This window comes from Odocoileus virginianus, chromosome 17 (genome assembly GCF_023699985.2).
Source record: "Odocoileus virginianus isolate 20LAN1187 ecotype Illinois chromosome 17, Ovbor_1.2, whole genome shotgun sequence".
Classification (NCBI taxonomy): Eukaryota; Metazoa; Chordata; class Mammalia; order Artiodactyla; family Cervidae; genus Odocoileus; species Odocoileus virginianus.
The window spans coordinates 13,827,139-13,846,658 of NC_069690.1; the positions used below are offsets into that span (position 1 = coordinate 13,827,139).

At 39.7% G+C, this 19,520-nt stretch overlaps 1 protein-coding gene and 1 non-coding gene across 4 annotated transcripts in view; one reads left to right on the top strand and one right to left on the bottom strand.

The window, feature by feature from the left end:
- The window catches only part of LOC110142890 (ribonuclease SLFN12), a 36,947-nt gene extending 21,607 nt beyond the window's left edge, over window positions 1-15,340 (top strand). Inside the window, exons 4-8 of one of the 3 annotated variants that reach the window (XM_070478666.1) lie at window positions 364-4,912; window positions 5,629-5,900; window positions 8,547-8,716; window positions 9,378-9,459; window positions 10,344-15,340. In XM_070478666.1, coding sequence (XP_070334767.1) covers window positions 364-944 — 581 coding nt within the window. In that variant the 3' untranslated portion in view covers window positions 945-4,912; window positions 5,629-5,900; window positions 8,547-8,716; window positions 9,378-9,459; window positions 10,344-15,340. The remainder of the gene's footprint in view (window positions 1-363; window positions 4,913-5,628; window positions 5,901-8,546; window positions 8,717-9,377; window positions 9,460-10,343) is intronic. The other 2 variants (XM_070478667.1, XM_020902310.2) reach the window with 2 other exon arrangements.
- Window positions 5,746-5,908, bottom strand: LOC139039328 (U1 spliceosomal RNA). The gene has a single exon (XR_011492643.1). It is a non-coding gene; the product is annotated as a U1 spliceosomal RNA (small nuclear RNA).
- Window positions 15,341-19,520: the final 4,180 nt, after the last annotated feature.

The window sequence follows — 19,520 nt, forward strand, 5'->3', positions numbered from 1 at the left end:
TTCCTTCTCGAATTATAGTTCCTCTGGTAGCCCTGAATGCCAGTCTCTTTTTCCTCAGTCTAGTAAAACTGGAGATTTATGCTTGCACTGTATTTACCCATGACATGATATGGAAAATATCCTCAGGCAAAAAGCTGGGATGAATGTGGTGCTACTTCCTGTGCTTCCATCAAATATTGTGACCCTTTAAGTCCTGCTTGTGTTGGTTGCTCTCTAGTTCTTTAAATTTCTGTTTTTATATGTTATGCAGCTTTTATAGTTGTGTTTGGTGGGAGGGGTTGGTCTGGTACAAGCTACTTTGTCATGGTTGGAATTGGAAGTTTCCAGTGTTTAAACATTTATTATGATTATTTTCATATCTAGTGCCATCAGAAAAGGTGACGTATATTCCAGAAATCCTCTGCAAGAGACTGTTCTCACAACATGAAGGACTTGCACAGTTAATACATAAAGAAATGGGCTCTGTTCATCATGGTACATTGATCTTTTCTAAAAGTTGGTCTTCGGATCTGGACTTGCAAGAGAACCAGAGCGTCATCTGTGATGCACTTCTAATTTCCCAGGACCGTCCACCAGTCTTATACACCTTCCTCAGGGAACTGAATGAGGAACTAAAAGGTTATTCTATACAAACTGCCTTAACTTTAAAGAAGAAACTGGTAAAAATTGGTGGCTACACTGGTAAAGTGTGTGTCATGACAAAGATCTACTGGAGTGAAGAATCTTCTTTATTAACTGAAGGCAGTGCAAGACTTCTTCATGATTCAAGCTTATCTGCAATTTACCCTAAGTCCTACACCCTTATAACCAGTCAAACAATGAATGACTTAAAGAAGGCCCTTTTTATAGTCTTGAAGAGTCTTGGAACTTTGAGTGATAAATTTGATTCTGAGATTTTTCAACATCTCTTGAGCAATCAGCATGGATTACTTTCTGAGGAATGACAAAAGGTTGTTTAAATATCGTCCAGTTCAGTTTAGTCGCTCAGTTTTGTCTGACTTTTTGCAACCCCACAGACTGCAGCACGCTGGCTTCCCTGTCCTCTGCCATCTCTCGGAGTTTGCTCAAACTCAAGTCTATCAAGTCGGTGATGCCATTCAATCATCTCATCCTCTGTCGTGCTCTTCTCGTCCTGCCTTCAGTCTTTCCCAGCAGCAGGTTCTTTTCTCATGAGTCAGCTCTTTGCATCAGGCAGCCAAAGTATTCCGCTTCAGCACCAATCCTTCCAATAAATATTCAGGACTGATTTCCTTTAGGATTGACTGGTTGGATCTCTTTGCAATCCAAGGGACTCTCAAGAATCTTCTCCAATAGCACAGTTCAAAAGCATCAATTCTTTGGCGCTCAGCTTTCTTTATGGTCCAATTCTCACATCCATACATGACCACTGGAAAAACCATAGCTTTGACTAGATGGACCTTTGTCGGCAAAGCTTTTTAATATGCTGTCTTGGTTTGTCATAGCTTTTCTTTCGAGGAGCAAGGGTCTTTTTATCTCACGGCTGCAGTCACCATCTGCAGTGATTTTGGAGCCCAAGAAAATCTTGTGCAAGGCTCATCTGAATCATGAAAAGTGGACCAGGCTACAAAGATGTTTTTCATTATGTCGTCAATGTTGTTCTCAAATACTGTGAAAATATACCTCTGAAAAACTTTGCAAGGAAAACAACTTCATAGGATCTTGGAAAGTCTAATTTAATTTTCAATTTGTTTCTTTCTAAATGGTTTTCATAGGTGTTACTCAAGACTTTTTGTTGTTATTTCATCTCTAAATTGTACCCGACACTTTTGCAACTTCATGAACTGTAGCCCACCAGTTCGTGGGATTTCCCAGGCAAGAATACTGGAGTGGGTTGCCATTTCCTTCTCCAGGGGATCTTTCCAACCCAGGGATCAAACTTGCATCTCCTGCTTGGCAGGCAGATTCTTTACCATCGAGCCCTCTGGGAAGCCCCTTTAAAAGTTATTAGGAAAATTAATTTGTTAATTACTCTGTGCATAGTTCATGGATAAGTTTTCTTCCACTTTTAAGTTGCAAAAAAATTCCAATACTTTTATTTTTAACAACAGCAATGGAAATTTCCAAGACATACCCAGAAAACCTTTATAATTTAGAAAAAATTATAATTATGACATTTACAGTCTTTATAAGGAAATGAAGAAGAATCCAAAATTTGTTTCCCCTCCCCGCAAAATTCTCTGAATCTTCTTGGACTACTTTTACACTGTTCTCTAGGAGAAGTTATGACGTTTCTAATTGCTCAGCTGGCATCCTTAAGAACTCAGCAGAATAGTCAGTTTAACACGCGGAATTGAAGATGATATAGTCTTCCAGACAAACAAAAGCTAAAGAAGTTCATCACCACTAGACTGGTGCTGCAAGAAATGTGACAGGGACTTAAGGTGAAATGAAAGGGTGCTAATTAGCAAGATGGTCTCTGTCTTAGAATGGTTCGACTTAGGATTTCTTGACTTTACGATGGTACAGAAGCGCGTCACATTCCGTAGAAACTATACTTCGAATTTTGAATTTTGATCTTTTCCTGAGCTAGTTGTATGTGATACAGTATTTTCGTATGATGCCGGGCACTGGCAGTGAGCCACAACTCCCAATCAGCCATGTGATCCCGAGGGTAAACAACCAACGCTCTATAGTGTACTGTGTTGCTTCCTGCTCCTGATGTGAAGAAGAGGAAAGCAATTACTCTTGGGATGAAACTCAAGATAATTTCCCTGCATGAAAGTGGCAAGTCAGTGATGGCTATCACATGTGAATTAGGACTTTCACAATTGATGATCTCGACCATCTTAAAGGATAAGCGAATCGGTGATGCAGTGAAATTGTCAACATTGGTTAAATCCACTGTCTTTGCGAAGAAATTACCTGGGCTAATCGATGATATGGGAAAATTTCTCGATACTGGAATGGAAGACCAGATACAGAGGAGCACACGACGTAGTCTACTGAGGCAAGTTTTTTCCATACGCTTAAAGAGTATGCTGACGATCTTACACATACGCGAATGTTTGTAGTGAGTAAATGTCCAGTGTTTCAAGAGGCATTGTTATTTTCATAATGTGAATGTCGGTGGTGAGGCAGCAGGTTGCTGATACCAAAGTGTTTAAGGAAGTGCCAAAGCATTTAAGGAAGAGCTGCGTAGAATAATTGTCGATGAGAACACATATGTAATGTTGATGAAATCAGCTTGCTCTGAAAACATATGCCAGAGCATACGTACATTCATCAAAAGTCCAAGACAATGCCAGGATTCAAGGCTTTCGCAGACTATATAATGCTGCTTTGGGATAGAGATGTTGTAAGGTTCAAGTTAAAGCCTTTCTTAACCTACCACTTGGAAAACCCTAGAGCATGTAGGAATATGAGAAAGCATATAGGTTCAGTTCAGTCCAGTCGCTCAGTCGTGTCCGACTCTTTGCCACCCCATGGACTGCGGCACGTCAGGCTTCCCTGTCCATCACCAACTCCCAGAGCCTGCTCAAAAAAAGCATATACTTCCCGTTTATTGTTGCCGTAACAGGGAAGCCTGGATGACAGCATTGTTTGAAAACTGGTTTTTGAACTGTCTTATTCTGCACACAAGAGAATGTTGCAGGCAAAACATGCAATTTAAGACCCTTCTGATCTTAGACAGTGCCCCAAGGCATCCACATCATATCAGCAGTGTGCTATAAAAGCTGTGTATTTGCTACTGAACACAACGGTACTCATACAGTCAATGGACCAAGGGGCAACAGCTACATTCAAAGCACCCTATTTATGCCAAAGGTTTGCATATGCTTTTGAAGTGGTGAATCTGGCCAAACACTCTCAGAGATTTGGAAAGATTTTCACAAGCTAAATCTATCCAGAGCATTGTTGTAGTGTGGATCAAAGTCACACAGCAATGAATGAAGACATAGGTGAATATTCAAATGATTCTGCGGTTGATGAAATATTAAGTAACAAGATATTCTGTTGTTGTATAGTCACTAAGTCGTGTCTGACGCTTTTGTGACCCCATGGACTGTAGCCTGCCAGGCTCCTCTGTCCATGGGATTTTCCAGGCAAGAATACTGGAGTGGATTGCCATTTCCTTCTCCAGGGGATCTTCCTGAACCAGGGATTGAACCTGTGTCTCCTGCTTGGCAGGCAGATTCTTTACCACTGAGCCACCTCACAAAACACTGGTGCTTGAGAAACATCTAGAATTGGACATTGATATAGAGGATATTCATGAACTTTGGTGGCATCAAAGCTGAAGAGCTTTCCAGGGAGGAGCTCATCAAACTGGAGGTAAAAATAGTAAAGAAGTTGGGGGACTTCCCTGGCCATCCAGCGGTTAAGACTTTGCCTTTCAAAGAAGAGGGCGTGGGTTTTATCCCTGATCGGCAGCTAAGATCCCACATGCCTCAAGGCCAAAATTCCAAAACATAAAATAGAAGCAATATTGTAACAAATTCAATAAAAACTTTTTTAAAAGTAACAAAGTTGAGGCAGAGGAAGAAGTTATACCAAGGCACCAGGAGAGTTAACAGCAAAGAAACTGGCAAAGACATTTACTACTGTGAGCAGGGGCATATGGATATTAGAAGAAATGGATGTCAATTACAAGAGGTTCTCAAGAGCTCACAAGCAGATACAGGATGCTCTTATTTGCTGTAGGGAAATTCATGATGAAAAGAAGAAACAAACTGTACAATCAAAGCTTGAAACCTTCCTAAAGAATACTGTGCCTAATTAACCATCAGCAAGTGTAGATGCCCCAGTGCTTCCTACCAGCTATTCTCAAGCCTCATCGAGAGACAATGGATGACCTTGTCACTGTAGCATCAATATCATCCAGCAATTGATTTTAGTTCAATGTTTCAAACATTCTTCAGGCCTGCTGCGCTTTCAGCTGTTTGCTTTGATGGTGAGTATCCATACAACCATTTTGTTTTTCACTTTCAGTACAGTGATTAATAATTTAAATGATATATTCAACATTTTAATTTAAAAATAAGCTTTGTGTTAGATGAGTTTGCCCAACTGTAGGCTAATGTATCTGTTCTGAGCTGATTTAAGGTAGGCTGGACTGAGCTATGATGTTCAGTAGGTTAGTTGTATTACATGCAGTTTTGACTTAAAATATTTTCAATTTATGATGGGTTTATTGGGACATAAAACCATCACAAGTCAAGGGAGATATGTAATAGGAAAACATATGAAAGTATAATTGATAGTCACTCAGTCGTGTCCAACTCTTTGCGACCCCATGGATTGTAGCCAGCCAGGTTCCCCTGTCCATAGAATTCTCCAGGCAAGAATACTGGAGTGGGTTTCCGTTTCCACTCCAAAAGATAAAGGGATAAGAATCTAAGTGTACTACTACAGAAAGTCATCAAATCATAAAGCAAGTGAGTGAGAGAAGAAAAAAGAAACAGACGAGCTACAAAACAGCAGGAAATGGCAAAATGGTACTAAATACAAACCTGTCAATAATTACTTTCTTTTTTAAATATTTATGTATTTATGTAAATAGTTGATTTACAATATTATATAAGTTTTACTATACAACACAGCGATTCACGGTGTTTTGTTCTATTTTTTGTTTTGTTTTGGTTTTTGGCTGTACCACATGGCATATAGGGTCTTAGTTCCAGAACCAAGGATTGAACCTGTGCCCCCTGCAGTGGAAGCACAGATTCTTAAATGCTGAACCACTGGGAAATTCCCAGATGTTTGTTTTTCAAAACCTACAAAGACCAGGGGGAAGCATGAATGCAGCTCCTCCCTACTACAAATTATGCAGCCAAGTTCTCCACATTTGGGGAAATTGCAGGAATGCAACACCTGGAATGCAATGGATGAGCCTTGCCCTGGGAAAACCACCTTCGTGATCACGTTATCTCCCCTGCTGGGTAAGTATATGATTCACAATTTTTAAAGGTTATCCCTCATTTATAGTTTTTATAAAATATTGGCTATATTCCTTGTGTTGTACAATATATCCCTGGAGCCTATTTATTTTATACATAGTAGTTTGTACCTCTTAATCCCTACTCTATTTTTCCCTTCCCCCACTTCCTTCTCCCCACTGTATCTGTGGGTCTGTTCCTTTTTTGTTACTAGTTTGTTACTAGTTTTAACTAGTTTGCTTTATATTTTAGATTCTACATATAAGTGATATCATACAGTATTTGTCTTTCTGTCTGACTTATTTTATCCATGTTGTTGAAAAAAGGCAAGGTTTCATTTTTATGGCTGAGTAATATTCCATTGTACACATATAGCACATCTTCTTTATCCATTCATTGTTGATAAACACTTAGGTTGCTTCAGTTATAAATAGTGCTGCTATGAACATTGGGATTCATATGTATTTTCAAATTAGTTTTTCATTTTTTGGATATATAACCAGGAGTGAATTTGCTGGGTGATGTGGTAGTTCTCTTTTTAGTCTTTTGAGAAAGCTCCTTACTGTTTTTCACATGCTCGCCAACATTTTTTATTTGTGTTCTTTTTAATGGTAGCTACGCTGGCAGTATAAGGTGATGTCTCATTGTGGTTTTAAGTTGAGCTTCTCTGATGATTAACAGTGTTGAGTCTCTTTCCATGTTCCTGCTGGCCATCTGTTTGTTTTCTTTGGAAAATTGTCTATTCAGGTCTTCTGCACATTTGAAAATCATGTTGCTAGCTTTTTGATGTTAAGTTGTATGAGCTATTTTAATATTTTGGATAGTAGCCCTTTATCAGTCATATGATTTGGAAATATTTTCTCCTATTTAGTAGATTGTCTTTTCATTTTGTCAATGGTTTTCTTTACTGTGCGAAAGCTTTTAAGTTTCACTAGGTTCCATTTATTTACTTTTGCTTTTGTTTTCTTTGCTTTCAGAGACAGATCCAAAAATATATATATTTCTACAATTTATGTCAAAGAGTATTCTGCCTGTATTTTCTTCTAGGAGTTTTATGGTTTCCAGTCTTGTATTTAAGTCTTTAATCCATTTGGATATTATTTTTGTAAATGGTGATGGAGAATGTTCTGATTTCATTCTTTTATTATTAAATGGAGCTGTCCTGTTTTCCCAGCACCACTTATTGAAGAAATTGTGTTTTCTCCACTGTATATTCTTACCTCCTTTATCATGGATTAACTGACAAGTGCTTGGGTTTATTTCTTGGATTTCTATCCTGTTCCATTAATCCATATCTTACATACAAAATTAACTCAAATTGGATTAAAAGCTTTAATGTTAGATCTGAAATCATAAAACTCCTAGAAGAAAACATAGGTGGTAAGCTGCTTAGCATCTGTCTTGGTGATTTTGTTTTTTTGAATTGACACCAAAAGCACAGATAACAAAAGCAAAAATAAACAAGCAATTCAGTTCAGTTCAGTTCAGTCACTCAGTCGTGTCCAACTCTTTGCGACCCCATGAACCACAGCACGCCAGGCCTCCCTGTCCATCAAACTTAAAACCTTGTGTAAAACAAATTAAATCATCAATAAAATTAAAAGACAACATACCAAATAGGAGAATATATTTGCACATCGTGTGTCTGATGAGGGGTTAACATCCAAAGTATATAAAGAATTCATTCAACTCAATAACTACAAAATAAAACAATCTAATTTTAAAATGGGCACAGACTCTGAATAGACATTTTTCTAAAGAAGACATACAGATAATAAAAGGTACATGAAAAAGTGCTTTAACATCACTAATCATTAAGGAAATGAAAATCAAAACCACAATGAGATATCACCGCACACCTGTTAGAATGGCTATCATCAAAAAGACAAGAAATGACAAGTTTTAGTGAGGATTGAAAGAAAAGGAACGCTTGTGCACTGTTGGTGGGAATATAAATTTGTGCAACCACTATGGAAAGTAGTATGGAAGTTCCTCAAAAAATTTAAAGTAGAACGACCATATGATCCCACAGGTTCACGCCTGGGTGTTTGTTCAAAGGAAGAAAAAAGTACTAACTGAAAGATACATGTACCCCTATGTTTACTGAAGCATTATTTACAATAGCCAAGATATGGAAGAAACTTATGTTCCTATATTCTGTATAGTCATTAAACACACACAATGAAACATTATTCAGTCATAGAAAAAGAAGGAAAATTTGCCATTTTTGACAATATGGGTGGATTTTTAGGGCATAACGTTAAGTGAAATAAGACAGAGAAAAACAAATATTATGTGATCTCACTTATATGTGGAATATGAAGACAAAAACCAAGCAATCAAAAAAGCTACCAGCTCATGAATACAAAGATTAGGGGTGGGGATGAGGTTGCAAAATGGATAAAGTAAGTTAAAAAGCACAAAATTCCAACTGTAAAATGAATAAGTCATGGGATGTTATATACAGCATGGTGACTATGGTAATGAAAGTGAAAGTGAAATTTGCTCAGTCACGTCCCACTCTTTGTAACCCCATGGACTATGCAGTTCATGGAATTCTCCAGGTCAGAATACTGGAGTGGGTAGCTGTTCCCTTCTCCAGGGGATCTTCCCAACCCAGGGATTGAACCCAGGTCTCCCACACTGCAGGTGGATTCTTTACCGGTTGAGGGACCAGGGCAGCCCAAGAATACTGAAGTGGATAGCCTATCCCTTCTGCTTCAGATTCCTGGATCTTCCCAACTCAGAAGGCGAGCCAGGGTGTCCTGCATTGCAGGTGGATTCTTTACCAGCAGAGCTACCAGAGAAGCCCAACTATGGTAATACTCTATTGTATACTTGAAGGTTGTTAGAATAAATCTTAAAAGTTTTCACAAGGAAAAAAATGTTGTGATAATGTATGGTGATGGATATCAACTAGACTTACTGTCCAGTGGTGATCACTTTGCAATATACAGAAATATCTAATCACTGTGTTGTATACCAGTCGCTAATATAATGTTATATGCCAATTATATCTAAATTGTAAAAAGTCAACAGAATAAAAAGAAGATACATGTATAACTGAATCATTTTGCTGTACCCCTGAAACTAACACAGCATTGTTAATCAACTATAGTCCAACATAAAATGAAAACTTTAAACAGTCAACAGAATATTTTCTGTTACTACTGTGAAAGTAATGTGCACTTTTTTCTTCATCTTAAGATTTTTTCCTTTGTCTTTGATGTTTAACAGTTTGATATGCTGTGCCTAGGTATATTTTTGTTTCTATTCATCCTGCTTGGGATTCACAGAATGTCAATTCACAGCTTTTTCTGTCTTGTCAGCTTTGGAATTTTTCAAAAGTTATCTCTTAAAGAAAATATTACTCTTATTCCTTCTCGCATCCCTCCATGTTGTGTATACATTTGATGTTTTTGTTGTGTGCCATATGGCTGTTTTTTAAACTGAATTTTCACTCTTCTTTTTCTCTGAAAGTGAAGTCACTCAGTCGTGTCCGACTCTTTGCGACCCCGCGGACTGCAGCCAACCAGACTCCTCCATCCATGGGATTCTCCAGGCAAGAATACTGGAGTGGGTTGCCATATATATGCTTAAATCCAAATATTGATTTTATCAGCCTTCTAGTTCACTAATTTTATCTTTTGCTGTCTAATTTCCTGTTAAACCTATCTGTTAATGTCTAATTTCAATTCAATTCTAGAATTCCTACTGGAGTCTGTCAATTCTTTGATGATTTTTTTCTCCCTCTTTTCCTCTTTTTCTTATGCACAGAAATAATAGCTTGTCTGATAATTCCATTATTTGGATTAACTATGGTCTGTTTCTGTTGTATGTTTTTTTCCTTCTTGGTCTTCACCATACAGTCCTGTATTTTGGCATACCAGGTAATTTTCAGTTAAATCCTAGACACTGTATGAAAAAAGGTATAGAGGATCTAGATGATACTGTCTTCCTCTCAAGAAGATTCATGCTCTTCTTTGCAAGGCCAACAGAGTAACATATGATTATCTTAATCCAGTTAGAGACTTAGCTACTCAAGGAGAGTTTTGACAGTTTTGTTTATTTCTGATTTGTATTTGCAAATCTCTAATTTGTCTAAAACAAAGCAAAGCTGGTTGCCTCAGCTTTAAATTGCCTTCAGACAGATGTTTTATGTATGATAATGGCCTTTTCTAACTGTTCTCAGTGGAAATGTTGGTTTGCCACATGCTACTCATTACTGCATACCAGCTTTGTGCACTAATAGCAGTATTTCAGAATAAAACTTAAAATTTTAGTAGATAATCAATACACTCATTTGATTACATTTTAATGGGCTATAATTTTTATCTGAGCTCAAAATATTTTTATTGTGTCCAATTGCTTGTTGTACAGCTTGATATGTCATAGGTACCTAAAAAGTATCCAGATGAACTCTATGCTTTTCTCTGTTTCTTCCAGGTTTAAGGAGACCAAAGAGATGTAAACATTAATTTCAGGGCAGAAGACCTGAGTAGACATTTTCCCAAAGAAGACGTAGAAATGGCTATTAGGCACGTGAACAGATACTCAGCATCACTAATCACTGCATGTGGGCTCAGTCACTTCAGCCGTGTCTGACTCTTTGCGACCCCATGGACTGTAGCCTGCCAGGCCCCTCTGTCCATGGGATTCTCCAGGCAAGAATACTGGAGTGGGTTGCCATGCCTTCCTCCAGAGGATCTTCCTAACCCAGGGATCGAACCTGTATCTCTTACGTCTCCTCCATTGGCAGGCAGGTTCTTTACCACTAGTGCCACCTTGGAAGCCCCACTAATCATCATGGAATTATTATAGAAATGTAAATTAAAAGCACAATGAGATATCATCTCACACCTGTCAGAATAGCTATCATCAAAGTAAGTAAATAAAGTTGCTCAGTTGTGTCCGACTCTTTGCGACCTCATGGACTGTAGCCTACCAGGCTCCTCAGCCCATGGAATTTTCCAGGCAAGAGTACTGGAGTGGGTTGCCATTTCCTTCTCTAGGGGATCTTTCCAACCCAGGGGTTGAGCTCGGGTCTCCCGCATTGGAGGTAGACGCTTTACCATCTGAGCCACCAGGGAAGCTATCATCAAAAGTATAATACAAATAACAAATTTTGACAAGGATGTGGAGAAAAGGGAACCCTTGTGCATTGTTGGTGGGAATGTAAACTAGTGCAGCCATTATGGAAAACAGTGTGGCAGCGTCTCAAAAAAACCTGTATGTATGTATTGTTGTATGACTCAGCAGTTCCACTCCTGGGTTTATATCCAAAGAAAACAAAAACACTAATTCGAAAAGATACATGCATCCCAATGTTCATAGCAGCATTATTTGTAACAGCCAAGATATGGAAACAACCTATGTGTCCATCAATAGATGAATGAATAAAGAAGATGTGGTACATATATACACAATGGAATACTCCTCAGCCATAAAAGAAGAATGAAATTCTGCCATTTGCACCAACATGAATGGACCGCAGCACGCCAGGTTTCCCTGTCCTTCACAATCTTCTGGAGTTTGCTCAAACTCATGACCATTGAGTCGGTGATGCCATCCAACCATCTCATCTTCTGTCGTCCCCTTCTCCTCCTGCCTTCAGTCTTTCCCAGCATCAGGGTCTTCTCCAATGAGTTGGCGCTTCACATCAGGTGGCCAAAGTATTGGAGCTTCAGCTACAGCACCAGTCATTCCAATGAATATTCAGGGTTGATTTCCTTTAGGATTGACTGGTTTGATCTCCTTACTGTCCAAGATATTCATCAAATATATGTAGAATCTAAGAAATAAGCCAAACAAGTGTACAAACAAAACAGAAACAGATACAGAGAACAAACTAGTGGTTACTAGTGGGGAGAGAGAGGGGAAGGGGCATGGGATTGAGAGGTGCAAACTACTGTGTATGACACAAATAAGCAACAAGTATATACAACACAGAGAAATACAGGCGTTATTTTGTAATACCAAATGGAACATAATTTGTAAAAAATTGAATTACTATGTTGAACACGTGTAACTAAGAAAATATTGTAAATAAACTATACTTTGATTTTTAAAGAATTTTTTAAAATCATCTGCTTTCTTTATTTCATTAGGAAGACCTGCATTTTTATCTTTTTTTTTTTTTAACCATTGAGGCATTTTATTTGCATACACGTAGTACATCCCTAGGAAAAGAATCCAAGGATTTTCCCTCCTGTGTGTTTTCGTCTTGTTTCTTCATGGTCCGTGATGTCAGCTGAGATTGTCAGAACAATGAAACCAAACAGACAGGATGGGAGAAAGTTATTCTGTCATTTTTCTAGCTCTTTGAGTTGCACATCAAATCTTGGGCTGACCACTTGCCACTTATTCAGCCTGCCTGTGAGGTCCACAGTTTTACCAGCCTTGTGATTATCAATGATTTCAAATTCGCCAATGTAACTATGCTTCATCATCATAGTTAGAAACCTGATGATGACTTTGGAGCATGGCCTGATTGGAACCTGTCATTTACCTCTTTCCTTTTGCCATTGTTGGTACTCCAGAGCATCAACCAGGACATTCGTGCACCATTATGGCAGTACTGAAAGATGGCAGGAAGAGCTCTTCTTGCATTTTTAATAGCATGTTCCGCCTGCCAATGCAGGAGAGGCAAGACATGGGGTTCGATCCCTGGGTGGGGAAGATCCCCTGGAGAAGGAGATGGCAACCTGCTCAGTATTCTTGCTTGTGAAATTCCACCAACAGAGGAGTCTAGCAGTCTACAGTCCGTGGGGCTGCAGAGAGTTGGACATGGTTGAATGACTAAGCACGCACACGAAACATCTCCCAGGCAATAACTAAGAAAACCATGAAAAAGTACATTTAAAAAGATGCAACATGTCATGACTGATGAAACTAAGAATTCCCACAATGACAACAGAGACTAATATGAGAAGAAAAAAAAAAATCACTGAAAGGACAAAAATTGCCCAGGAATTTTTTCTGGATTTTCTTGGTCCACTTTCTGACTCGCTGCTTGGATTGCAGGGGCCTCCCCACTCTTTACCCTTACATTCAGGAATAGAGTGTTTTGATGATGATATTTAATAGAGTGGTTTGCGATGATATCCAAAAGCAAAGAGCAGTGCAGGAGGTCAGGGAAAATCCCCCACCTAACTTCCCTTGTGACTCTCTGGGGGCTTCCTGGACTTAGGGTGTGGAAGGCACTTTAGAGATTAGAGTGCACTGTATTTGGAACATGAGGAGACCCATGTGGCAGAGCTATGCCAGGTCTTTTTAAAAAAGGATCACTCCCACAAGGGGTTGACCTTTTAATAAACACAGCAGACAAAGCTCCTGAAACAAGTGAGGAAGCAAAGGGTACGGTCCAGAGCAACAAGATATCTGAGGAGCTGGATGAACACATCAGGTTGGACGGAGATGTCTGCTCCAAACTTGGGAAGGGAGGTCACTTTTGAGATCACTCTAAGGAAAGTCAATTTGAGATCACTCCAAGGGAGGTCATGTTTGAGATCAGTCCAAGGGAGGTCACGTTTGAGATTAAGGGTGACTGGGACAACTGTTGCAGAGACCCTTATGCTCTCTCCAGCCTCCAGGATGGAAACACATCTGTATATTCAGAAGGATGATAACTGCAAGGAAGGCCTCCCGTCTAAGAAGAAACTATGCCTGTGTGTGAAACTAGCTGTTCTAGATGCTGGGAATCCTGTGACAGAGGCGAACTCGAATACATGAACAAAGGACTATAAAAAATGGCAGAGCAAAATATGGTTGTAAAATGGGCAATTTTTTTTTAAAAAAAAAAGCCTTGCTTGGAATATTTTTTTCCAGCCCTTCACTTTTAGTCTGTATGTGTCCCTTGTTTTGAGGTGGGTCTCTTGTAGACAGCATATATAGGGGTCTTGCTTTTGTATCCATTCAGCCAGCCTTTGTCTTTTGGTTGGGGCATTCAACCCATTTACATTTAAGGTAATTATTGATAGGTATGGTCCCGTTGCCATTTATTTTGTTGTTTGGGGTTCACGTTTATACCACCTTTCTGCGTTTCCTATCTAGAGAAGATCCTTTAGTATTTGTTGAAGAGCTGGTTTGGTGGTGCTGAATTCTCTCAGCTTTTGCTTGTCTGTAAAGCTTTTGAGTTCTCCTTCATATCTGAATGAGATCCTTGCTGGGTAGAGTAATCTAGGTTGTAGGTTATTCTCTTTCATTACTTTAAGTATGTCCTGCCATTCCCTTCTGGCCTGAAGGGTTTCTATTGATAGATCAGCTGTTATCCTTATGGGAACCCCTTTGTGTGTTATTTGTTGTTTCTCCCTTGCTGCTTTTAATATTTGTTCTTTGTGTTTGATCTTTGTTAATTTGATTAATATGTGTCTTGGGGTGTTTTGCCTTGGGTTTATCCTGTTTGGGACTCTCTGGGTTTCTTGGACTTGGGTGGCTATTTCCTTCCCCATTTTAGGGAAGTTTTCAGCTATTATCTCCTCGAGTAACTTCTCATGGCCTTTCTTTTTGTCTTCTTCTTCTGGGACTCCTATGATTCGACTGTTGGGGTGTTTCACATTGTCCCAGAGGTCCCTGAGGTTGTCCTCATTTCTTTTGTTTCTTTTTTCTTTTTTCCTCTCTGCTTCATTTATTTCCACCATTTTATCTTCTAACTCACTTATCCTATCTTCTGTCTCTGTTATTCTACTCATGGTTCCCTCCAGAGTGTTTTTGATCTCATTTATTTCATTATTAATTTTTAATTGACTTTTTAAAATTTCTTCTAGGTCCTTGTTAAACATTTCTTGCATCTTCTCAATCTTTGTCTCCAGGCTATTTATTTGTAACTCCATTTTGTTTTCAAGATTTTGGATCATTTTTATTATCATTATTCTAAATTCTTTTTCAGGTAGATTCCCTATTTCCTCCTCTTTTGTTTGACTTGGTGGGCTTTTTTCATGTTCCTTTAGCTGTTGGGTATTTCTCTGCCTTTTCATCTTGTTTAGATTGCTGTGTCTGGAGTGGGCTTTCTGTATTCTTGTGGTCTGTGGTTCCTTTTTATTGTGGAGGTTTCACCCAGTGGGTGGGGTTGGACGATTGGTTTGTCAAGGTTTCCTGGTTAGGGAAGCTTGTGTCAGCGTTCTGGTGCGTGGAATTGGATTTCTTCTCTCTGGAGTGCAATGGAGTGTCCAGTAATGAGTTTTGCGATGGGTCTATGTGTTCGGTGTGACTTTGGACAGCCTGTATGTTGACACTCAGGTCTATGTTCCTGCGTTGCTAAAGAATTTGCGTGGTATGTCAAATTAACACACAGAAATCTCTTGCATTCCTATACACTAACAATGAGAAAACAGAAAGAGAAATTAAGGAAACAATACCATTCACCATTGCAACAAAAAGAATAAAATACTTAGGAGTATATCTACCTAAAGAAACAAAAGACCTATACATAAAAAACTATAAAACACTGATGAAAGAAATCAAAGAGGACACAAACAGATGGAGAAATATACCGTGTTCATGGATTGGAAGAATCAATATTGTCAAAATGGCTATGCTACCCAAAGCAATCTATAGATTCAATGCAATCCCTATCAAACTACCAATGGTATTTTTCACAGAACTAGAACAAATAATTTCACAATTTGTATGGAAATACAAAAAACCTCGAATAGCCAAAGTAACCTTGAGAAAGAAGAATGGAACTGGAGGAATCAACCTGCCTGACTTCAGACTATTCTACAAAGCCACAGTCATCAAGACAGTATGGTACTGGCACAAAGACAGAAATATAGATCAATGGAACAGAATAGAAAGCCCAGAGATAAATCCACGAACCTATGGTCACCTTATCTTCGACAAAGGAGGCAAGGATGTACAATGGAAAAAAGACAACCTCTTTAACAAGTGGTGCTGGGAAAACCGGTCAACCACCTGTAAAAGAATGAAACTAGAGCACTTTCTAACACCATACACAAAAATAAGCTCAAAATGGATTAAAGATCTAAATGTAAGACCAGAAACTATCAAACTCCTAGAGGAGAACATAGGCAAAACACTCTCCGACATAAATCACAGCAGGATCCTCTATGACCCACACCCCAGAATTTTAGAAACAAAAACAAAAATAAACAAATGGGACCTAATGAAACTTAAAAGCTTTTGCACAACAAAGGAAACTATAAGCAAGGTGAAAAGACAGCCCTCAGATTGGGAGAAAATAATAGCAAACGAAGCAACAGACAAAGGATTAATCTCAAAAATATACAAGCAACTCCTCCAGCTCAACTCCAGAAAAATAAATGACCCAATCAAAAAATGGGCCAAAGAACTAAACAGACATGTCTCCAAGGAAGACATACAGATGGCTAACAAACACATGAAAAGATGCTCAACATCACTCATTATCAGAGAAATGCAAATCAAAACCTCAGTGAGGTGCCATTATACGCCAGTCAGGATGGCTGCTATCCAAAAGTCTACAAGCAATAAATGCTGGAGAGGGTGTGGAGAAAAGGGAACCCTCTTACACTGTTGGTGGGAATGCAAATTAGTACAGCCACTATGGAAAACAGTGTGGAGATTTCTTAAAAAGCTGGAAATAGAACTGCCATATGACCCAGCAATCCCACTTCTGGGCATACACACCAAGGAAACCAGATCTGAAAGAGACACGTGCACCCCAATGTTCATTGCAGCACTGTTTATAATAGCCAGGACATGGAAGCAACCTAGATGCCCATCAGCAGACAAATGGATGAGGAAGCTGTGGTACATATACACCATGGAATATTACTCAGCCATTAAAAAGAATTCATTTGAATCAGTTCTAATGAGATGGATGAAACTGGAGCCCATTATACAGAGTGAAGTAAGCCAGAAAGATAAAGACCAATACAGTATACTAACACATATATATGGAATTTAGAAAGGTGGTAATGATAACTCTATGTGCAAAACAGAAAAAGAGACTCAGATGTATAGAACAGACTTGTGGACTCTGGGAGAAGGTGAGGGTGGGATGTTTCAAGAGAACAGCATCGAAACATGTATATTATCTAGGGTGAAACAGATCATCAGCCCAGGTTGGGTGCATGAGACAAGTGCTCGGGCCTGGTGCACTGGGAAGACCCAGAGGGATCGGGTAGAGAGGGAGGTGGGAGGGGGGACCGGAATGGGGAATACATGTAAATCCATGGCTAATTCATTTCAATGTATGACAAAAACCACTACAGTGATGTAAAGTAATTAGCTTCCAACTAATAAAAATAAATGGAAAAAAAAAAAAAAAAAAGCCTTGCTTTACTCTCCTTCCTGCTCATTTTCAGTCATTGTCTCCATGGATGAAATCAACCAGAATTCAGGTGATGATATCATCCAGTCAGCCTCTTGGGCCCAGAACAGGATGGAGAATGGATCCCAGAGGGAAGATGTTCACAACACATCTTCTCACCCTCCCAAGCATCTGTTCTTATCTTTCCTGTGGGTGAAGGGTTAATGTCCCCAACATAGTAAATGAAGCTACCGTACCTTGGTGTCAATTCAGTCAAATGCTCATCTGAAACCAAAAATGTCATCAATCCCCAATCTTCTCATCAGAAGCAGTCGGGGAGAAAGAAACATCAATTAGCACAAATCCTGGCTGCTACTGACCCACTTCTGGAGCTGACCTTAGGCCTCAGGTGGCAATTATAGCAGCCTTCCTTCTCCCATCAACTCCTCCAAGTTCTGCCCATCTCAGTGGGATGGGAGTCTTTACCTCACGGGGCTAAACTTTTATTCCTGTGGGGTCTTAGTCCTTGAAGATCTCTCATTCCACCCCAATGATTGTTTGCTGACCTAGAGAAGTTCCCTCTGGCATTGTCTGCAGGGCTACCTGAGTGGGGCAGAGGACAGCAACCATCCGTTCTGGTTGAAGGTGGTGCTGTGAGTGGAGGGAAAGCCAGTGAGATAGTGGATGGAGATGCTATGGGAGTCCGAGTTGCCTGCTTTTGTAACTTGGTTTGGTCTTGCAGACCCGCTTGTGTCCAGTCTTATATAAATGAGTTCCATTTTACAATGGAATTCTACTCTGTACCTTCACTGTGTGATTCAGTGGATCAGATGACCCCTAGGATGTGACCGGATGTCAGTGCACACAGTTACTTGGTGCCCCATGGTCTGAGATTCAGTCTCAGTAGGACTCTGTGGGAAGCCAGAGACTGAATGCACATGGACAGCACTTGCTGGCAGGAGTGAGTGTGGTCTTCCTCCAAAACCACAGGGATTGTTATTGGGGCTTGTTAGGGAAATTTCTTCAGAACTCTGTCTTCTACAGAGCCTTCCATTCCCACTGGGTCTGCTGGGTCATCATGGGAAAATGTCCAGGCATCCTTGCTTTGGTCTTGCTACAGAGTCCTGCTCTCTGGACAGCCTTACTGGTCACCAGAATGTAGATTAGAGCTGCATGTCCAAAATTCAGAGAAACAAACCAACCACGAAGCTTTCCTCTTTGTTCATTTCAGTTCAGTTGCTCAATCGTGTCTGACTTTGTGACCCCATGGACTGCAGGACACAAGGCCTCCCTGTCCATCACCAACTCCCAGAGCCTGCTCAAACTCATGTCCATCGAGTCGGTGATGCCATCCAACCATCTCATCTTCTGTCATCACCTTCTCCTGCTTTCAATCTTTCCCAGCATCAGAGTCTTCTCCAATGGGCCAGTTCTTCCCATCAGGTGGCAAAAGTACTGGAGTTTCAGCTTCAGCATCAGTCCTTACGATGAATATTCAAGACTGATTTCCTTTAGGATTGACTGGTTGGATCTCCTTGCAGTCCAAGGGACTCTCAAGAGTCTTCAAAAGCAGAGTTCAGAAGCATCAATTCTTCGGCGCTCAGCTTTCTTTATAGTCCAACTCTCATATCCATATATGACTACTGGAAAAACCATAGCTTAGACTAGATGGACCTTTGTTGGCAAAGTAATGTCTATGCTTTTTAATATGCTGTCTAGATTGGTCATAGCTTTTCTCCCAAGGAGCAAGCATCTTTTAATCTCATGGCTGCAGTTACCATCTGAAGTGATTTTGGAGCCCCCCAAAATAAAGTCTGTCACTGTTTCTGTTGTTTCCCCATCTATTTGCCATGAAGTGATGGGACCAGGTGCCATGATCTTGTTTCTTTGAATATTGAGTTTTAAGCCAACTTTTTCACTCTCCTCTTTCACTTTCATCAAGAGGCTCTTTAGTTCTTATTCACTTTCTGCCACAAGGGTGGTGTCATCTGCATATCTGAGGTTATTGATATTTCTCCTGGCAATCTTGATGCCAGCTTGTGCTTCATCCAGCCTGGCATTTCGCATGATGTACTCTGCATATAAGTTAAATAAGCAGGGTAACAATATACAGCCTTAACATACTCCTTTTCCTATTTGGAACCAGTCTGTTGTTCCATGTTCAGTTCTAACTGTTGCTTCTTAACCTGTATACAGGTTTCTCATGAGGCAGGTAAGGTGGTCTGTATTCCCATCTCTATAAGAATTTTCTAGTTTGCTGTGATCCACACAGTCGAAGGCTTTGGCGTAGTCAATAAAGCAGAAGTAGATACTTTTCTGGAACTCTCTTGCTTTTTCAAGTGCCCTCTTTGTAGTGGGCACTGAAAAGTGCT